Source organism: Lipophrys pholis, assembly GCF_963383615.2.
Source record: "Lipophrys pholis genome assembly, chromosome: 19".
Lineage (NCBI taxonomy): Eukaryota > Metazoa > Chordata > Actinopteri > Blenniiformes > Blenniidae > Lipophrys > Lipophrys pholis.
Genome location: NC_137647.1, coordinates 6,176,906 through 6,197,188, shown reverse-complemented (window position 1 = coordinate 6,197,188; position 20,283 = coordinate 6,176,906). Strand labels below are relative to the sequence as shown.

The following is a 20,283-nucleotide window of genomic DNA, read 5'->3' as shown; positions in this document are numbered from 1 at the left end:
CACACACACACACACACACACACACACACACACACACACACACACACACACACACACACACACACACACACACACACACACACACACACACACACACACACACCTGTCTTGTCACTCAGACACTGGGTGTGCCCTCCACCAGCCCTCCTCTCTGGCCCTCACTGCCCCAACAAGTGGCCTCATTTCCCAGAGAAGAGCCGTGCAGCTCCAGGCCTCCCTGGCTGCACCCACACACACAGCACCCTGGTCCCAGCCCCCTTCAGTCTGCACAAAGCCCCCATTGTGAGCCACAATGCTGGCCGCCCCCTCTGCCTTTCCCCTGTACCCTCTGCTCCGTTTCCCCCATAAACTCTGTCCTTTCTGCTCCCTTCTTGCTTTCCCCTCATTCTGTTTTTCAGTCTTTCCTTTCCTACACTTCATGAATCTGTGCAACGTTGCTGATCGTGTGCGCATGTTTTTAAACTCAAAAATATTCATATCCTCCTCAATATGAAATCCTTCAGTATTCCCACTGTGACTCTGTGGTCCGAGACATTTTCCATTTTTTCTGCTCGCATTACCTCATCCATTCCCTCGCCTGCACTGCAGGACAAATATTTCATATCAAGGAGTAGCTGTAACTCATGATGTAAGGCCCAAGCAAAATACAGAACAGAACACCCCTCATATCAGCTTTTGTGTCATGTGGGGCCTGGTTTCAAAGTTCAGATCAGTTCAAACAACTTCAAATATCATTTAAGGAGGAGTCTTGCATAGCCTCCTTGTTTCTACCTACATCTTTACAAACATGATCGCAAGAATGCCAAAGGGACTTAGTAAAAAATGTATGGAAAAATGATAACAGGAGCAATGTAAAAGCATTGGTGAGACCAACAGCAATGCAGTGTTTACAAAATAAGCTAAGATCAGCGTGTTATATTAATCTGGCTGAACATATTAAGAAGAATTTAGCCTCATAAATCAAAATTTCTTCAAAAATGAAGAGATGGACTCCTCGGAGTGCACCCTGTGGAACACCGCGAAAGCCACATAGCACAGAACAGGTACAATATGTGCATTTACTATTAACACTAAAGTCAAATTAACAACAGTACCATGAAGAAATAACTGAATGTGAAGAGACCAGAATCATCTTTATATACAGTACTGAAATGATTCCTATGAGCAACAAGCAGCAGGCACTGTTAAAAGTTAAAGTTGTACACGTTAATGTTGAAGCTGTTTTAACCTCACACGTGTTCAGTTTGAACAACGTTTTCATAGAAGAACTCATTCAAGAGTGTAAATTCTTGTTAGAAAACTAAAACTACATTTACAGTAAATCTACTTATAAAAGCAAATAAAAAGAACAGTGTCACCTTCGAGTCTTTCCATTGACCCGTCCCACACTTTCCAAAATCCACAAAATTCATAATTACAGCTCTGTGGCATCATTGTCGGTAAATTCTGCTCTTGACTGTCCTCTGAGAAGAATAAATACCGCAGCAACAGACAATGGTTTTACTTTCTCTTTGTTCAGGATCCTCTGAACGTGCTGTGTCTACAGCGCCATCTGTATACTCCTCGATCAAATCCACCCCATCACGTGTGTTTCAGACTTAAAGAGGCAGCCTGGACCATGGGATCCATGGGAATCCCACATCTAAGAACGCTAAAGAAATCACAGCTTTTTCCAATCCGTTCCTGCATTGCTGAAAAACCAGGGTTTGCGTTTTGTCTGTTGAGAGAGGAAACACACACACATAGATGTCCGTTGGTCAACTGCTGCCTGGTGGAGGACGTAACGAGCAGTCGTTTTAAGATGAAACATGTCTAGTTGTTAAATTATGTCTTGATCCGAGCAGATTTAGATTTGAAGTAAATTCTCTCCTTTTCTTGTAAAACACTTTCATCTCAACATCATGCTCTTTAATCATTTAGGTTCAGGTTTATCTGAAAGAATACGATGTCAGTCTATAGAGGCCGTGTCTACTTAGGATAGATGAAGAGTTTAAAGATTTAAAGAGTTCCAGTGCAAAGAGTTTAGTTCTGTTTTAAATATTCCAGGTGCTGTTTGATGAATCTATGAGTCCCGATTGAATTAAAAGATTCTGGGATTGGTTTAAAGAATCAGTGTCTACTTTGTAAAGAACACAGTAGTTTGAAGAGTTCAAGTCCAGTGAAACATGAAAAATCTGATTCAAGATTCCAGGTCGAGAATAAAGGATCTAAGGCCCCGTTTAGACGAAAACATTTTAAGTAAAAATACATCATTTTTGCATTTTTCGTTTCAGAAATGTTTTGCTTTCATACGGCAACGTTTTGGAAATGATGCATGTTTACACTGAAACTGCAGGAGGACCGAAAACATTGTAGTTGGCATGCCAGCCCACGGGCTGGCGCCGTTGGTTGTTTTTGGAATGAAACCACACACACACACATACAGGGAGAGAAGGATACGCTATAAACATTAACAATATCAAATCCCCCAAGAATACGGACTGGGAGTCATGACACTGGGAGCCTCACTTGAAGAATCATGTGTGTTTCAAATGTCTCCATCAGATCTAAAATATCCAGTTTGAAGATATAAATTCATGTTTCAAAGAGTCCAGGTGAGATTAATCGATCATCTTAAAATCACTCATAGCTGTGTGTCTATATACTGGTCAATCAAGTCCAAACCCTTCCTCCTCAAAGTTCGAGCCATTTTCTCAGAAATACATGAATGTATGGAAGTTGTGTATGACTCAGACATGATTTCAAAGATCCTGTGATTTTCTGGAACGAGCATTTTTGCAGCTGCAGCACAACGCGACTGGTGCTGATGTGTCAGTTTGACGACTCGAGAGGCAATTTAAGAGAAAATGGCAACGCAAAGAGAAAGAGAGGCCAGGCCATGGCAACCAACCGCCGGCTGTTTCCAGACATGAAGGAGTGATGAGAAAATGGGCATTCCTCACACTTGTCATCCTGTGTTTCCTGATCAAAGAGCAAACAGAGCTGCCACAGAGCTTCCAGCAGAGCTGCGGTTTGTAGTTTCCATGTTAAGTGAAAGGCAACCGAACTGCTTTCAAGGATGTGCGGAATTTTCCTCTTTAGTGTTTTTCAACCCAGAACATTCTGGTTGAAATAAATAGAGAGAGAGAGAGAAAAAAAAAAAGGGCAGAACAAACTAATAAAAAAAATAAAGGTGGAAATTAGAGACGCGAGCTGTTCTACACACTGAGAGAAGAAAGAAAGCAATTACCAAACAGTAGGAGACTCTAAATACTTTGCAACAGTGAAAGGAGGAACCTGAAGACGGCGGCGGCTGAATGAACCAGCCTGAAGTACAGAGTCAGTCAACGCAGGCAAACGCTTCCCTCTGCAGCCGGCTGAGACTCTGCCACTCACAAAGTCTCACTTTGATTCGAGGTTATTTTGGTTTGCATACACAGATACACACATAGGTATCCATGGTGAGGTACCCCGACTCACAGAAGCCCAGCAGAGGGATGACGGGACGCTCAGGCGACTATGACAACTTGGCGATGACTCAGCTCGTAGAATTTAGCGCAGCGTGGCGCGAGTGGCTGGGATAGTCATGACCTCGATTCACCGTCCCTGCTTTGTTCGGCCTGTTGGCAGGGGGGGGGGGGTCCGACAGATAGAGCGAGGGGGAAGCGTCCAACATCCAGACAAACAAGTTGCAAAATTACAGGACGGTGCGTGTGATTGTTTCGGTCTCACTCCCAGTTCAAATATCTGATCACACTTAAAGGAATACACAGATAAAGCATATATATATATATATATATACAATTGATGTTAATCAAAAAAAAACATCTCACTTTAATACTTTTAGATACAGAAAGTGCTTTGAACAAGCTTTATTCTTCTTCACCTCAGGAAGCTGAATTGAGGAACAAGCTTATACATACGTCTTATACAACGTGTGATGGGATGTTTACAATACAAACTAATGAAGAAAATATTGACTTTAGTATGTGGAGCATAAAAGAAATTTTACTGAACATGTATTTTATTGTTTGGGGCCTTGTTAAAGAAAAGATTCTGCCGCCACATCAGGTAGACAATAAAGTTTATCTCATCTTATTTTATCTTAAACAAGCACAAATAATTGCCTGAACTTATACTTGTTAGGAGTCTATGTCGTATAACAAATGTGAAGAATTATTTTTAAAACAAGCAGTAGCAATCGATGAAGAACATTTACTTTATTCCATTTTTTGAAATCTTTAAGCAAAAAAGTCAAACTTGTCTTGATTTCAGGATGCATATTTACACATACCCAGTGTCCTTCAGATCTGGACTCTACACCAGCAAGGCTGCAATCTATATATACAACTGATTAAGCCTCACCATGAACACAACACTCAGGTCATTTCTGCCAGAAAGAAACTGTAGTTGCAAGAGGAAGCAACCCCACGAATGGAACAAGTTCAAACCAGGAACCATCTTGCTGGGTGGCAGTAGTCGCGACCACTGCTGCGCTGTGCCGCGCCACAGGCGACAAAGAGTTGGAAACAGATGATCCCAAAAAACGTTGTGAAAAATACTTGAGAAGTTAATATTCTGTGTTCAGCCCATGGCTCCAGATCTGAGAACATCATGACGCCATGTCAAGACACAAAACTCCCCCAGAGAGACGGCAGCCATGAGAGTCTGCCCTCAGTCAAAGACGATGTCACATCAAGGCATCGAGGACAAATGAAACCAACAGGCTATTTAAAGAATCAAAGTAAAGGCAGTGATGCTGTTGTTTCCAGGGTGTGACAGTGAAGATACACAGCAGCCCGGCGAAAGCTGTTTAAACACGGATAGACTTGGATAAGGGTAATCAGAACGTTCTACTGGACATAAAAGGATTCAACAACAATCTGTATCTAAAGTCTTGCCTCTTACATCCATCCACCGTCCTTCTCACTCGGTCCACATGGAGTCTGAGCTGCAGCATAAAGTCAAGATGCTCAGACATTCCTCATTTGCAGAGTTTTTAACCGACAACAAGTCTTTTGTTGCGTTCTGGGTGTTTCTTTAACCAAACGACTCTGGGGTCAGTTAATTCAAACCAACGATTTTAAGACTGGAAGACAGCCCACTTACTCAACTGATCCAGCCACAGACGCCAGACAATATATTCTCTCCAGAACCGAGTGCAGCAAAGTGTCCACGAGTGAGATTGTAATCAAAGTCCATCAAAACAAGTTGCACAACTCTTCTTAAATTCACGGTCTCAACATATTCAGTGATACTCGGTCTTTATCAGAGCATATTAGTTTCATCTGACTTCATCTCCTCCTGAACTGCAACGGGTTTTAGTGTTCAACAGCTGCGACACTGAGGCATGCAGTGAATGTGCAGGATGAAAACAAATCTACAGGATCGGAGCGGGCAGGTCCAGTTAATGACGACCTGAAGAGTGATGGTGATGGAACCTGTTCTCTCTTTCTCTCTCTCGTCTTTTGCCTTTCTTTATGAATCCCACAGTCACAGCAGGCCAGCTTATCACCACCCACCCTATTAGAGGCTCAGAGGTCTCACCCTGACCACTTCCAGAGGATTACTCTTATCTGTGGTGCAGAAAGAGGTTGTTGTCCACCAGGAGCTGCAAAAGGCTGATGCAGCATAAATCGTACAACAACAAATCTTTAAGAAACTATTCAGAGATGAAATAATAAACCAAAGCTACATAATACATGAACCGTCTTAAGAAGCCGCAGTGGTTCAAAAACGTCAGAGTCAGATTAGCACACACCCGACTGAAATATTGGGGAAAAAGATGAAGCACTTCAGTGGAAAAATCCGCCACTGTAAATGTTAAACATCGGCCTTGTGTCGCCATGCAATTAACAATTAACTCCACGCCGCTGGAAAACCGTTCCGATAGTTAATCTGCTATTTGACCCTCGTGACAGCAGACCTTTCAGACACAACCAGCGACGTCACATCCGCTCTGACCTTGTGACCCTTCACACACTTTGCACACCGTCCTCACACACTAATCTGCTGCGCTATGCAGCTGGACCCCACGCTGGCCGCAAGTGAGCTAAACTCAAGGCGAGAAAAATATACAAATACATGTTCAAGGTTATGCAACTGAATGTGTGTGTGTGTGTGTGTGTGTGTGTGTGTGTGTGTGTGTGTGTGTGTGTGTGTGTGTGTGTGTGTGTGTGTTACCTTGAAGCATGCAGCGGTATGCCGACTCAGAGATGGCATAAATGTGCGGAGGCATCTCGTGCCTCTTCTTCCCTCTGTACATCTCGATGATGTTCTCTGAGTAGATGGGCAGGTTCTTGTAGGGGTTGATGACCACACAGAAGAGGCCCGAGTACGTCTGGAATTAAAGGGACAAACAGAAACCCACAGAATAAACCACACATGGCGAGGGAAACATGTGTAGGACATGCATACTGAAGGCAGCAGAACTTAAATTCTAGTCTGAGCCACATTTTGTGTTACATTTGATTGAGAACTCGTCAGGTTGTTTGAGTGTTTAGAATGCTGGTATATATGTTTGTACACTACACTGCACCGCTGAGGGAATGTACACGAAAAGCACATCAAAAATAATGTGCTATGACTTTTGTTAACAATTCAATAAACCGTTTCTGCAAGAAAAATCGCAAAAGAAAAAAAAAAATGAAGAAAATGTTCCAGTCAAAGCGGATAGGATTATTGGTGAGAATGGGAGTAAGTACACAAAAAGCACCTCAAAATGTGCAGAAAATTCGGGAATAGAATGCTGTGACTTTTGTTAAAAATTCGGCAAACTGTTTCCGCAAAAATTGCAAAAAACTGAGAAAAATTTGCCAGTCAAAGCTGATGGGATTCTGGTGAGAAAGAGTAAATGGACTAGTCGTGCTGTGAAATACACTGGTTGAGCACACTTCAGTTGAATTTTGGCTCCTGAGCGTAATGACTTTGAACTCATCAATCAAGTGCTTTACTTTTGATCGACAATTTCATTGGATGCATTAAAGCCTTTTATCATAAAACACAGTTTCATAGACGTCTACATGTAGATCATCAAATCTCTCTGAGATTAGAAGCGGCGTGCAGATTTCCAGCTTCAGCTTCACGGTCCGCGTTACATCAGTGTAGCAGCACGTCATTACTCACTTTTTGTGGATTACATCATCACAGTGGGCACGTAACGCAGTGATGGACACAGAGCAGACTGATTACAGGCGGTGCTGACTACATGAAACACTGAACAGACACTAGTTCTGTTGTGAGCAACAAAAGACCTCAAGAGTCCTTATGAGAGCCTTCAGATCTAAAACAGCACTGTGCAACATTAAATAAAGAGTTTATGAAGAACATAAAGACTCAGGCAGTAGTAAATAGCACACGCAGTAAACTTTTAGCCCCATTTTCTGACTTGTGGTGTTGCGTTTGGCTATGCAATTAGATCCACAATTTCTCCTCTGGGAGTGTGTGTGGTATGAAGGCTTCTCAGCTATGCTCTGAATCGAGCAGGCGGCGGAAGGCAGACAGGAGCCCGGGAGAGGCCCTGCTGGGGCAAAGGCTCGCTGTCATTCTGCAGATGCTATATAGGGGCTCTGCAGTCTCCCCCCAACAGCACGACCTTCACAACTGGCTTGTTTGAGGGGCAAATGCACACCTCAATGCATCTCCGTGGCACATATCTGCACCATGTGAAGCTTATCTGCTGCAGCATGCATGTGTTTACAACACTACCTGCACAGATTACACATTAGTACCATGTATGTTTGACTTGATGGACGATCACATACGTTATGAAATGATAAAACACTGTCAGTTCTTCTCACTGAAAGGTTATTAAATGTATTAGGAGAAACATGTATGGCTTTGACTATTCGTTTCTTACAATAAATTGAAATAATATACAGTCAATGCTGGTAATAAGGAGTTAATAGTGGAAATCTGTATATCAGTTTGGATGATTCGATCACTGAGGAAATTAATAAGTTGTTATTATTGAACTACTGCTGCTGTGTGTACAAAATATATCCATATTCATGATTTAAACATTTAAAAAAAAAAACAGTGTTGGCCATTGTAAATGTGTTACAGTCAATAATGTACAAAATCTGACATTATTATAACAAAATAGTGGAGGAAAAACTATTTCACAACCACTGTGATGAGGAAACTGAAAAAAAAAAAAAATATCTAAATTCAAGAAATGAATTCTAGTTTACATATAACTGCATCATTGGGTGTTTTCCTTAACACGAGGAGGAGGAGGAGTATAAGAAGAAGAAGATAGTGAGTTAGCTGCCAACATGTTTTTACTTTAGAAAGAAAAAAATCAACCAATGAAATAAAACTGCATCATAAATAGGTTTGTTACCAAGCTTTGAGTTTGACTCTGGGCCTCTGGCAGCGATGTGAGCTGCTCGGCTCCCCGCCGGCTACAAGGTCAAAGATACAGGCATGTTTGTTTGTTGGGTCACCTTACACAACTCCAGACTGGAGTTTCCGCCTCGCGGCTGACCGGCAAATGTACAGTCGACCTTTAATGTCTGCGGGCACTCGTATAATACACAGTGTGTACTGGTCTCTCAACGGCGGTCATAAAATATGTGGAATAATGGTAGAGGTGGATGTACACGAGCGCAATATGAAAAAGAAAATGGCGTGAATATGAAACCTCTGACTCTGAAGTTTCAGCACATAAATAAAGTGAATATATGAATTTAGACGGCCTGTTCACCTCTATATGAAGTGCAGAGCTTTAGAGGAAGTCATTCTGGTTTTTACTGCAAAAATAACATGCAACTATCCATCCATCAAATAAATACACATTGTCTACAATTTTTGTTTTCAACTTCTATTGATTATTGATCCACTGGTTTAGTCAAATTTGCAGACTAAACACAGTATTGACACCTGACCAGTTGATTGAAGCCTGTTTTTACCAAAATAAGTTCAGAATCCTATTTTTTCATCATAGATTTTAGGTTTTTCATTATAAATTTTGAAAGAGCGCCTTAAATATTGCATTTTCTGATATAAATCAAAGGATAAATTTGGCATTTTCAGAAGTTCGGGCCATTGCAGATCAAAAGGATCTGTATATATGTTCCCTCAACTTAAATGAGCTTAACACCAGTGAGGTAACAGATCCCTTTCGATTTTAAAAAGTGAAAATCTCCCGCAGGCTTAGGTAGAACATGGAAATTCTCAAATTAGGGAATTGTTGATGTGAGGCGACAGTGTGAAGCATTTTATCACGGTCCCACACCAACTGCTGTGTACAATTAAATTACTCTACACTTAAAATACTGTACTAATAAAGAAGAATATATTACTTAAATAGGCTGCATACTACAGTGATCTCATATCAAAGCATCAAACATCTGCTCCACGATTAACAACCAAATACAAGACCGGCTGAGTGACTCAGCAGCCACAGGTTCACTGTGGAGCCCCGGAGAGTCGAGGGCCGACGACTGGAGCCGTTACATAACAGCTCCGGCAGCGTGGAGCAACTGATGCTGCACTGCTGATACAGACTAAAGCAGGGAGGGAAAGGAAGGTGCTGAAGGAGAGAGGGAGAGAAAGAGAGAGAGAGAGAGCAATGGTCCAGCTGACGAAGCTCCCTGCCGTTGGAACAAACACTGAACCGTGTTGGCAGCTGTTCTCTAAATCGCTCTCTCTCTCGTCTCTACCTGAAGGAAGAGCAGCCCTGCTGAAACTGGAACTCTCCGCTCTCTCCTTTCGGAGGCTAATGAAATATTAATTCTCGCATATCTGTCAGCTGCGGCTGCTATAAATAGTCTTGTCCTGTTGTGTCGGTCCGGTTCTGCAGTGTGCAGCACAGAAAGAGAGAAAAGAGCTGAAGTCAACACCTACAAGGACAGTTTGTAATCTGCTGCATCACGTTGCAGTGTGGCGTAGTCTCTCTGGCCTCGCCGCCGTTCCATTTTCAGGCTTGGAGACCTGTTTTGTGAAGTTTGCATGTTCTTCCTGTGAGCGGCAGGGTTTTCCCTTGTACATTCTCTTAATGTGGAAGCTGATCTACTAACACAGGGTGTCATACTTGAAAATGTATTATGACTTTATTACTACCATATGTATTTATAATGATTTACATAGTCTGCAAAGAGACTTTTATGATAAGATATGCTCTGTATCACATTTCCAGTGATCTTTTCTGAATCTCTTCTGTTGTTCTTGATTTTCCCACAGATCTGACTGGCGGCGTGACAGATCTTCTCCCAAAATCTGTTTTTCTTTTTCCTCGTGCCAAACCTTTTTTTTTTTCTCTCCATTAAATTCTGTTTCATAACTTCCTCTATCAAAACCCAGAGGTATAACATCCCGTGTTGTGCATGTGGGGGTTCGGCGCTCTCATCCAGTCACTCAATGGTGAGCTCAAGCAAAAACGCGCTTATTTGATCACCTGCAAAAGTGTCTCTTTGTGCAAGCATGGCAATTTTCCACATTTTTAACATGATCTTAGTAAATTTGGTCCAAAGCAGGTGTAGAAGTTTTCTTTGACTGAACCTGCAATCAGCATCATGTGGTGTAAATTGTGTCTAATCAGTATTGCATTTGCATCCGACAGTCTTTGAAATGTCCTAATAATTCCTATCAACTTCCCCCAACTTCTAAACTCTCCAAGTCAGACAGAAACAAGGAGTAATTCTCATGCTCTCTGCAGCTCTGCTTCCGCACCACCAAGTCCTGTGAAACCTCCGTCAGGATCCGTGCAGCATAAAGAACGTTTCTACTGCCGCTGCTGCCAGCTCGCAGCCGGAACGTACAACCGGCTGGCCACTGCCTGCCAAAGCGGCCGAGCCTGGCCCCGTCCAGGAAAGAGAAGGCGATATTTCCACTGTGAAATGGGATCCAGGGGAGGGGATGGCGTGGCCTAGTAACAGCTGAGCAACACACAGGCAACAGCAGACACAACAGGCGAACCCATCTGCCGCCTCTGATCAGCCAGGCAGCGCCTGTGCTGACAGATCATTCGCCCATCCAGAGGCAGGAAGAGGGGAAGAGGGCATTCTGGGTACAGAGGCCGCCTCGGATCCATTGATTTGTGCGGCGTCCGGGAGACTTTGACCGTTCCCTGGAGAGTGCCGCAAAACTAACAAATGCCTCAGACTGGGCTTTTAAAATACGATCAATACACTGCGGTGCGAAGTCAGATGATCTTTCAAACTTTGAAAACTTTTGCTGCAGGTCATTTCAAATGCAGATTAAAAGCATTATTCTCCAAGTTACTGGGAATATTAGCTTCTAGTTACTTTTATGTACATATAATAAAGTTATTTCACTAATTACTGTGGAAAATCCTCTCTCTTGAGTCTTCGCCTTCAGCAGCATTATAGAGACACTTTAGCTGCGCTGCCAGCACCCCGCGGGTTCGCCTGATGACTGATTCATTCATTAGTTTAACTTGCATCATTCAGCAGGAGGAAGATGCTCTGTAATGTGGATGTTCGCACTTCTTAAAATAAACTGAGATATTGAGCTGCGAAGACACGAAACCGTGAAGACGGATGGACAAGCACTTCTTAACCAACTAGTTTGACATTTATGTAACATTTAGTTCTAAAAACATGCATTTTAATGAAGTTATTGATAGTTTTATTCTCCACTTACCAATCTATAGCATGTTACTTTTCAGAAAACTCAGTTAAGAGGGTTAATTAGGAACCATTGTTATCTATCTGTGTCTTTTTCTAGTTATGTATAATTGGCTTTCTGTGCTGCTTCTGTCAATGTTTTTGTGGAATTTCATAACTTGTGTCTGTTTTGTCTGCAACGTCTGAGAGGCAGTGTCGCCTAAATGCCAGTTTACCCTCTTCAATAAAATAGGAGATACACAAGATATATTCGTGCTTCTCACAGCGAGGACGAGGCTCAGCCGCCTGCACCATTTGCACTCCGCCGTCACATTTTGTACTTTTCCTGAGCAAATTCCAGCGAATCGCCACGTCGTCGCTCAACAGTCGCCATCTTAGTCTCATCTCCCGGATGAAGTCTGCCAGAGCTGTGAGAGACGAGGAAAAACTACTCTACAGTGTTGGAGACGGACACACGGGGATTCCTGGAGAGGCAACCCCGCCAATGAGAAGAGGGGAAAAAGACGTAAATGAGCAATTAAAGCAGGAGCCTGTCGTGGATCTGCAGGATAGTGAGTCTGAGACGAGTGTGGGACAGTCGGAGCTGCAGTGGGCGGCAGGAGACAGACGGACGGACGGTTTCTTTGCCATGGAGGAATGCTTGAGGCTTTCAGACAGCTGAGGCTTATCAAACGACACAAAGGCCTGCTTGTAGCGCCGCTAGCATAGCCTGTGACTCACCACCTTACAGATAGAAAGCTGCTGCGCTGAACGAGCCGACCCGGCCGGCCGGCCGGGCCGCTTTCACACCGGTGAAGCCGTCAGCAGGCAGAAGGCCACACAGAGGAATAACGCCGAGAGCGGCGGATTACTGAGCACTGACAGGTGTGTCATCACAGCCGGATCGAAGCACGATTGCAACTCATTCGGGAGGTTACTAATTATTTAAATGAGATTAGGTTTTTGACAAAGATCTAGCTGTGCACAGGGCTTGAATAAAATTATAATCTCAGCTACTTTTCCAAGGTTAAATCACACTGACAAGATAATCTAAATAATTGTACCGTTACATACTGTTTCACAATAAAAAAAGTAGAAAGAAATCTTAAGTTCCAAAGTGAAACTAGCATTTGTAGTTTTAAAACTGAACTGTGAGTTTTAATTCAAAAATCAACAAGTGCAATTTAAAAGAAAAACAGGCCTATCGTTGTATTCTGTGAGAAAGCGTCATTATTTTGGTGTTTAGTGTCACACAGTGGTGCGCAGACCCGCACTTCCACTTTTGGTTCTAAAGTCTTTGTTCATTTTATTTTGGAGCCCCATTAGCTCCTGAAGTGTCGCGGGCGCTATTCTGCCTGGGGTCTCCTTCTTTTTCATTACAAATCATATTTATAAAATGACATACAAAGTCACACGCACAGTGTGTGTGGAGTCTGCATGTTCTCCCTTCATGCGTTTACCCACCATCTCTTGGGTTAACTGGCGACTGTGAACTGCCTGTAGGTGGGAGAATGTGTGAATTTGTGTTTCAATGATGTTGCAGGATGAACTGTGTCCTTCACTTGGGTGAAGCTTTTATAATAGACGACTAATGGATGAAGGGACAGAAGGATGTTTAATGTTCTCTGCTAAAGTTATTAAAGTCTTACAGTTTTGAAAGTAAATATTGTTCATTTCTTAATTAAATGAGACAGAATTAATCACACTGACTTGTGAATATTCCTGCAAACACTTGAAGAAATACTAAAACAGTTGACTAGACGATATTATTATTTTTAACAGGCTTCACGGTGGAGCAGTGGTTAGTGGTTCTCCCACTGTGTGCCTGTGTTTCTTCCCACCGTCCAAAAACATACATGTGAGGTCAATTGCTGACCCTGAATTCCCCGTATTCATGGGGTCTTTTACTCAAAATTCTGAAATAATGCGTAACTTTAGTCGCCGAGTCAGAATGAACTTTCGTTGAAAAGGTAAAAAAAAGAAAAACTGGACTGTGAAACACTCAAAGACAAAAAGCCACACAGAAGATTAAATGTGAAAGTGAGCGAGAAACCTGCCGAGTACAGTCGGCATGTCCAGTGAGGAAAAAGCAATAAAAAGATCTTGAAGGTTTTCAGAAAGACTTGACCCGTAACTCTTTACGCACTAATGCAAAACCGCTGCGATCGAAACACGACTCAGATAACGAGGTCGTCCCAATAACCTGAACTCAAAGCACAGCCTGGGGGGGGGGACCATATATTATGTCTGCAGTAGATGCAGCAGGAGCTCTTGGGGGTAAGTCAAATAATCTGGAAAAAGTTCACAGCCCCTTACAGAAACCCAGTGCAGCAAGACACATGTTTTTAATTCTTTGTGGCCAAAAGGACAATCAACAAGCTCCAAAGCCGATTGAGCACCAAGGAAAAAGCAGAAAACTGTGACAGAGCGGCGTTAAGAGTGAAGAAAAACACCGTCAGGAGCTGCTGAGATGGCGGGGAAATTCAATCCAGATGGAACGTTTCAGGGATGTTTTTTTAATTTTTTTCATTTCAGGAGCGACAAATTGAAACCACTGTCTTCACACGCTGCAGTTCAGTTGACTGACTTCATCGGGAGACTCTGTGCTGATGTTTCATCGCGTCTCGCTACAGTTTGTCCTGTCGAGTCCCTGAACCGGAGTCTCTCTGGTGATGAGTAACCCATATTCTATTCCTGGGAAATGTGTCACCAAATGGGTCAAGATCACACTGAGAGAAATGAGGATTCGTGGAGACAGAAGCACTGCAGTGATACCAGCTACTGGAGATGCACAAAATATTTGTATTTATTTTGGTATTGTGATATAAACATCCACAATGTAGATATTGCAAAATAGTGCGTTAAATGCTCTGTGCGATCAGTAGCTGCACGTGAACATATTTGGCCAATTAGATGGCGCATGTTCAACACTCGTCTATTAATGCTGTGGAAACACTTCAGTGTAGTTTAGGATTAGAAGTGTGAATGCTCACTGTTTGACACCAGGTTGTTTGTTTGTTGCTTTCCGTCTGTCTCCTCTCATTTCCCCTCCAGGTCTGTTTCCTCTCCAGTGTGACCTGCGCTTGCTCCGGTGGGACTGTGCCACTAGATGGGCGTTACATAAATTGAAGCAAAAGGACCAAAACGTGTTCGGTGTTTGGATCCCTGCAGCTTGTTGTAATTTAGGTGGAGGATGGAGGAATTCCCGCAGCTGTTTTGACGCCTTGATAGATTTTATTAGCTGTTAGTAAGGGTTAGAGTTAGCGTAAAAATACTGCCAGAATGATCCCACATGTCAAGCCCAACAGTTAGGTAGATATATATACTTAATAACAACTGTGCAGCATGTGTTTTGTTTACATCTTTGGTTTTTATGTTAATAATATGACCCTTTTTTAGTTTGTCATATGTTCATGATGAAAAGGTGACAAAGAAAACCCCCCGTCCCCTCATATTTGTGCCAAATGTGTTTAGTTTGAACCAGACGGTGGTCAGGCAATCTCTGTGATCAGTCCAGGCACACCAGCAGGAGGACAGACCAGGACAAACAAACTGAAAGCAGTAGTGTTTATGGAGGAGGTCTGCCTTCAGCCGAGGTGAGAGAGGAGCTGGGGGGGCAGCTTTGTATCCCAGAGGCAACGAGGAGAGGAGATCTGGCAATAGTTAAAAGACTACAGAGAGCTGTCAGTCATGCAGTGTGCAGCAATGTGCGAGTGTTTCTGTGGTCAGGAGTCATTTAGAAAAGGAAAACATTCGGTGCCTGCTCGCTGTTCAAACAAAAGCCCGATATGAGATCCTTTCACAGACGAGCGCAAAAATGAGACCTACGTGGAGGGAAACTGTCGGGTCAGTTTGCTTTGATAACGGCCTGGAAAATTAAAACTGTATCTGTGCATCCAGCGTGGAAAATATACACAGTCGAACCCGAGCACCCGGGGCGATTTCACTCACATAGATCAGTCCGGAGTAGTAGCGGTCCTTCAGGTTGTGCAGCACAGACGCCTCATTCAGGCAGGTGAGCTCCGCCATGTCCTCCACCTTGCTGAACTTGGGCGGGTTCATCTTCTGGATGTCATCCTTGTTGATCACCACCTTCTTGCCGTTCTCCGCCAGCTCCACCAGCACCTCCTCGCCGCGCTCCTCGCGGATGCCGGCCGCCTCGAAGCCGTGGCGCTCGGAGGGGACCCACACCAGCTTCTTGGCCGTCCAGTCGGCCTGCGTGGCCGGGTTGTAGACCACGGCCCGGTCCACAAACAGGTACCGCTCCGGGTCCTCTTGTCCACTCCGATGAGACATCTTACTGGATATTTACCAGAGCAACGTGGCCACCTTCAACAGAGAACAGTGCAGAGGTTAGTGGCTGTAAGGCGACCTGCAGGCCGAGAAGATATTTGATTGTCGTCATTCGCAACGATCAAAAACCTTCTAAGCCCTTTGGCATGGAGAACACCTGCTCATAAACTGGTCCGGCCAAATTCGTCATATACTCAACAAGCTTTTGAGGTTAAGGTATTATTTATATCAAGTACAAACCTGACAACTAAAAAAGCCCAAAATGTGCTTTATCTGTGGTTCATGCTCATTATATCAGCATTTGTGCAAACATATAAAGTTTTGATGTTTTTAAGGCACAAAAATGAAAATTTAACTACAGTTTCCAATATTCTGCTCCTCTGCGGGTACGGTGAAGACATTGTTGGTACAACACACTCAGCTCAACCGAAAATTAACACAGAAATGAATTAAAACCTGAATAATTGTTCAAACTGATGGTCAAGGGTAGAATAGAGTTTTCAATGCTCCGAGGACTGGACACAGAAACCTCCAACAACTTTTGAAGTGGATCCAGAAAGGATTTGTTGAATGAATGAATGAATCAATGGTTTACTTCTGCTCATAGTTCAACACAGTGATAACACAAACTAATACTGTTAAAGGACTATCCTGAAGCCAGTACCTTATTTGTCCTATAGATCCTATGGAATAACAGAGAATATGTGCAATAAGACTATATATTGTGGAGAAGATGATCTGGTATTTTCTTCCCAGGGAAGAGGAGGTCCAGACCTCCCATGATCTCCAACATGTTGATAGCAGAAACATTATATTGAGTTATCTTAGAGAGGCAGTAATCACAAGATGGTATCCTATTTTCAAATGTGCGATAAGCCTTAATCTAATAAAATATAACTTGATTTAACCCATATAACCTGTCTGAGGGACCTTTTTATATCTATAACACTGTCATCAAGATGCTACATGAAGAAGCGATTTACATGATTTACACCTTTACTAATCACGACACAGCAGAATATGAACGTGTGATAGAAAGAATGAATGGAAATAAGCCTCCTGCCTCAAAGCTTGAAGCAATCGAGCTCAACTTCACTGCAAAATACAATCTCAAGAATGGACATATTTTAAAAAAATGTCTGAAGATCACCAGAAAAGCTGATCATCAGTTTAACCCGTGTGAAGGGAAGAACTGACGGCAGAACCGTTGGACCAAGTTACATCAGACTGGCTGGTGAGTACTTTATCTACTACACATTTATAACACATTAATAACTGACTTGTACAAGTTTCACAATTCCAAATAACATGAACCAACGAATCGTCGTCCTTCTCAAAACAGATAAAAGCACTTTTAAGTTGATTGCTGCCATTATTAACATCTCGATTCTTGAAATGATGCACACGTTTGAAACACAATGGTTTCTATAATGTACCTCGATGAACTGGCCGCTGAGCCACAATCTATTGTCAGATGAGTTGAATCATAAATATTTATCTGATTCCATCATAAACACGTTTGGTACAGGAGGAAGGAATAGAAATGATCCACCTGACTGACAGCAGCGACAGCAAAGTAATGAATGACACAGTGAGGAGGGAAGGCCGCGTGTCACCGCTTGTTCAGAGGATGACAACATAAAGAAAGAAGTTGAACGGGATTGTTCAGGCCGACTTCAGAGCAGCTCCGATAGTCTGTGTGACTTATTTATGAATGAATGACCCTGCATGGACATGGTGAGGAAACGATCCCTCTACTTCTTCCAAAAGAACATTTTAACTCAAACGACGATCTGTGTCGTACTTAAACAGACACAAATAACAGTCGAACACATTTTAGGCACATTTGACATTTTTTTTTTGTTCAAAATTAAGTAAATATCATTTCAAACTACACAAAAACAGCAAACTGTGAAAAGGAGAAAGTCGCCACTGGGGCTCGAAGACCAATTTTCCTTGTAAAACCAGATAATCCAAAGAAAAATGATATACTGTTTTGTTTGTTATCCCCTAAAACTGACTGGTGAGCCGCCAACAGTTATCAGATGAGTTGTATCATTAAAAAAAACATAAAACGAAACTGTCTAATGTGCAGTTAAAGGACACTTTACATTAACTCTTAAATATCAGTCACTGCCCCTACTGTAGTGATTATGCCATACATATGTCATCTTTAATTCATGGAACACTTCAGATTAAAAGCATGTTGTGTGACAGAAGGAATGAATGGAAATAATCCACCTGGCTCACAGCATAACAAAGTAATGCATGAATACCGCGCGTCACCACTTGTTCAGATCATGACAGCACAATGAAAGAAGTTGGGCTGAATTGTTCCAGGGGACTTCAGATCGTCTGCGTGACTTATTTCTGAGTGAACGTCCGTGCTTGGACACGATGCGCAGAGTGCGCACACCGCGGATGAAACTGGAGCTCCCACAATGCAGAATGAATAGACATTTTTTTCACTCAGTAACCAACCGAGATGGTACACTTCACACTGCAGCCGTGCTCACAAATAAACCTGCGCAACTCCTGGCCAGTGTAAAGTAGGTTAACCGGAGTGGAGCTGTGTTACAGACACAAATACAAAGAGAAAACCTGCTTCGTTCAACACGAGTTGGATCATTAAACATGGATTTTGGGAGAAAAATAACAAAAAAAAAAAAAACTCGTTTAACCTCACTGGCTCAGTAATGACTGGATAAAGTTCACAGTGCGCCCTCCATCCTGAGGATTGATCCCTTCATGAACAGTCACAACCTCCATCAGTGCGTCATAATGCCAATAAATGATCGATCAGGGTGATCAATAAACTCACCTGGTGTTGCGAGGTGAAGCAGCAGCAGCAGCGTCCAATCCTGATCCGAGCGCTCCGATCTCCTCCTGTACGCAACGAGCTGCTGCACACAATTGAGATGCAGGCATGTGTGTGTGCTCGGGTATGCAGTGCGCACAGTGCGCACAGCGCGCACAGCGCAGCCTCCCCACTCCGGAGCCCCTCCTCAATCCCCCCCCGTCACCCCCCCGGGGGGAACACCGAACTCCCCGCCACCCTCTCCTCTGACGCAGCAGGCAGGACAGCACTTATTTATTTGCAGTTGGAGAGAGAAGAGGAGAAGGGAGGGGAGGGGGGGCTCTTTAAATCCATCCCACACATATCTAGGCGGTGCGCACACCCACCACATGCGGCACAGACACAATCGGGCTCTCTCACTTTGCAGACTTTCTCTCCCTCCTCGACTGGAAGGGACAAAAAAAACAAGTAAACAAAAACACTTCCCACAATTTGCTACAAACCACTGACATGCGTCAGAAATCATCCCTGCTGCTTGTCAACCTCACAAATGCCTCCAAATTACATTATAATTTTTCTCTGCTCTATTATAACAAAAAATAACACAGCAAGTATTCCTACACCCGAACCCTTTCATGGGAGAGCTTTAGAAATATTTACAGACTGAAATATCTGAAACCTTTTTTTTTTCTTTCTTACACTTTTATGACTTTTAAAGCCATAAATCTAAACCATCCCTCTTTAATTCTCCTTTACCCACCTTATGGTCCACTAGTCTCCAACACTGTACACATGTGGGAATTGTAATATTGACCAAAATCACAAAGTTCAAAGTTTATAACATTAAAAAAATTACAATTTTCAGTTAAACAGGCCAGATTTTCCATATTGTTGATATTAATACATAATAAAGACAGGAACTTTGATCAGTTGAATAAAGCCGGTTTATGTGTTAATAAAACTACAGATTTTATGTGAAAGAAATACAAAGATGATTCACATTTTTTTGTTGAACTTTTCAGATTATGTGAATTTAAGTTTATGTCATATTTGGTCTAATTGTATTTTGTGCATTTTTAAAGTAGAATTTCTGACAGAAAATAGCTGAAGCTGAATGAGAAAAGAAGTTAATAAGTACTTTTTTTTTTAAATGCCAGAGCAGGCTGCGAGAAACAGATGCGCAGGTTCATTTTTCAGATTGGCAGCGACGCAAATAGACGATAAAATACATTTTACAAAAATGTGAGGTTTTAGTTTCAATCAGACAAAAGATTTGAGGAAACGTTTTTTTTTCTGGTTTGTGTTACTGAATCATCTACAGCTGCTCCTTCAAATGGCCCCTGACGAGGTTATTATATTAGTTAATAATCTCAAATTATTGAACATCCGGTGGAGGTCAGAGCATTTATCTTAATGCTCCTCTTGGTTTGCGGTTTGTCACAGCCTCAGTCTGAATTTCAAATGACTGGACACACAGCGCCACCATCTGGTATCCGAATGCAAGTGCAACGTGAAGGAATTCAACTTGCTGAACTTTTCCCATCAATACACCTGAAGCAGAAGGTCTGAAGCAGAGAATCGTCTTCGAATCTTCATTGTTTTAAAGCCCGGCTAACAAACAGCACCGACTGAAACTTTACATTT

The 20,283-nt window shown here is 42.6% G+C and overlaps 1 protein-coding gene across 2 annotated transcripts in view; it reads right to left on the bottom strand.

Annotated features, from left to right (window-relative positions):
• LOC308124166 (myosin-10) overlaps positions 1–18,957 on the bottom strand; it is a 65,144-nt gene extending 46,187 nt beyond the window's left edge. For both annotated transcript variants that reach the window (XM_080487026.1, XM_080487027.1), the window contains exons 1-3: positions 18,664–18,957; positions 15,501–15,878; positions 6,163–6,319 (exon numbers count right to left, since the gene is read on the bottom strand). In XM_080487026.1, coding sequence (XP_080343152.1) covers positions 6,163–6,319; positions 15,501–15,845 — 502 coding nt within the window. In that variant the 5' untranslated portion in view covers positions 15,846–15,878; positions 18,664–18,957. The remainder of the gene's footprint in view (positions 1–6,162; positions 6,320–15,500; positions 15,879–18,663) is intronic.
• Positions 18,958–20,283: the final 1,326 nt, after the last annotated feature.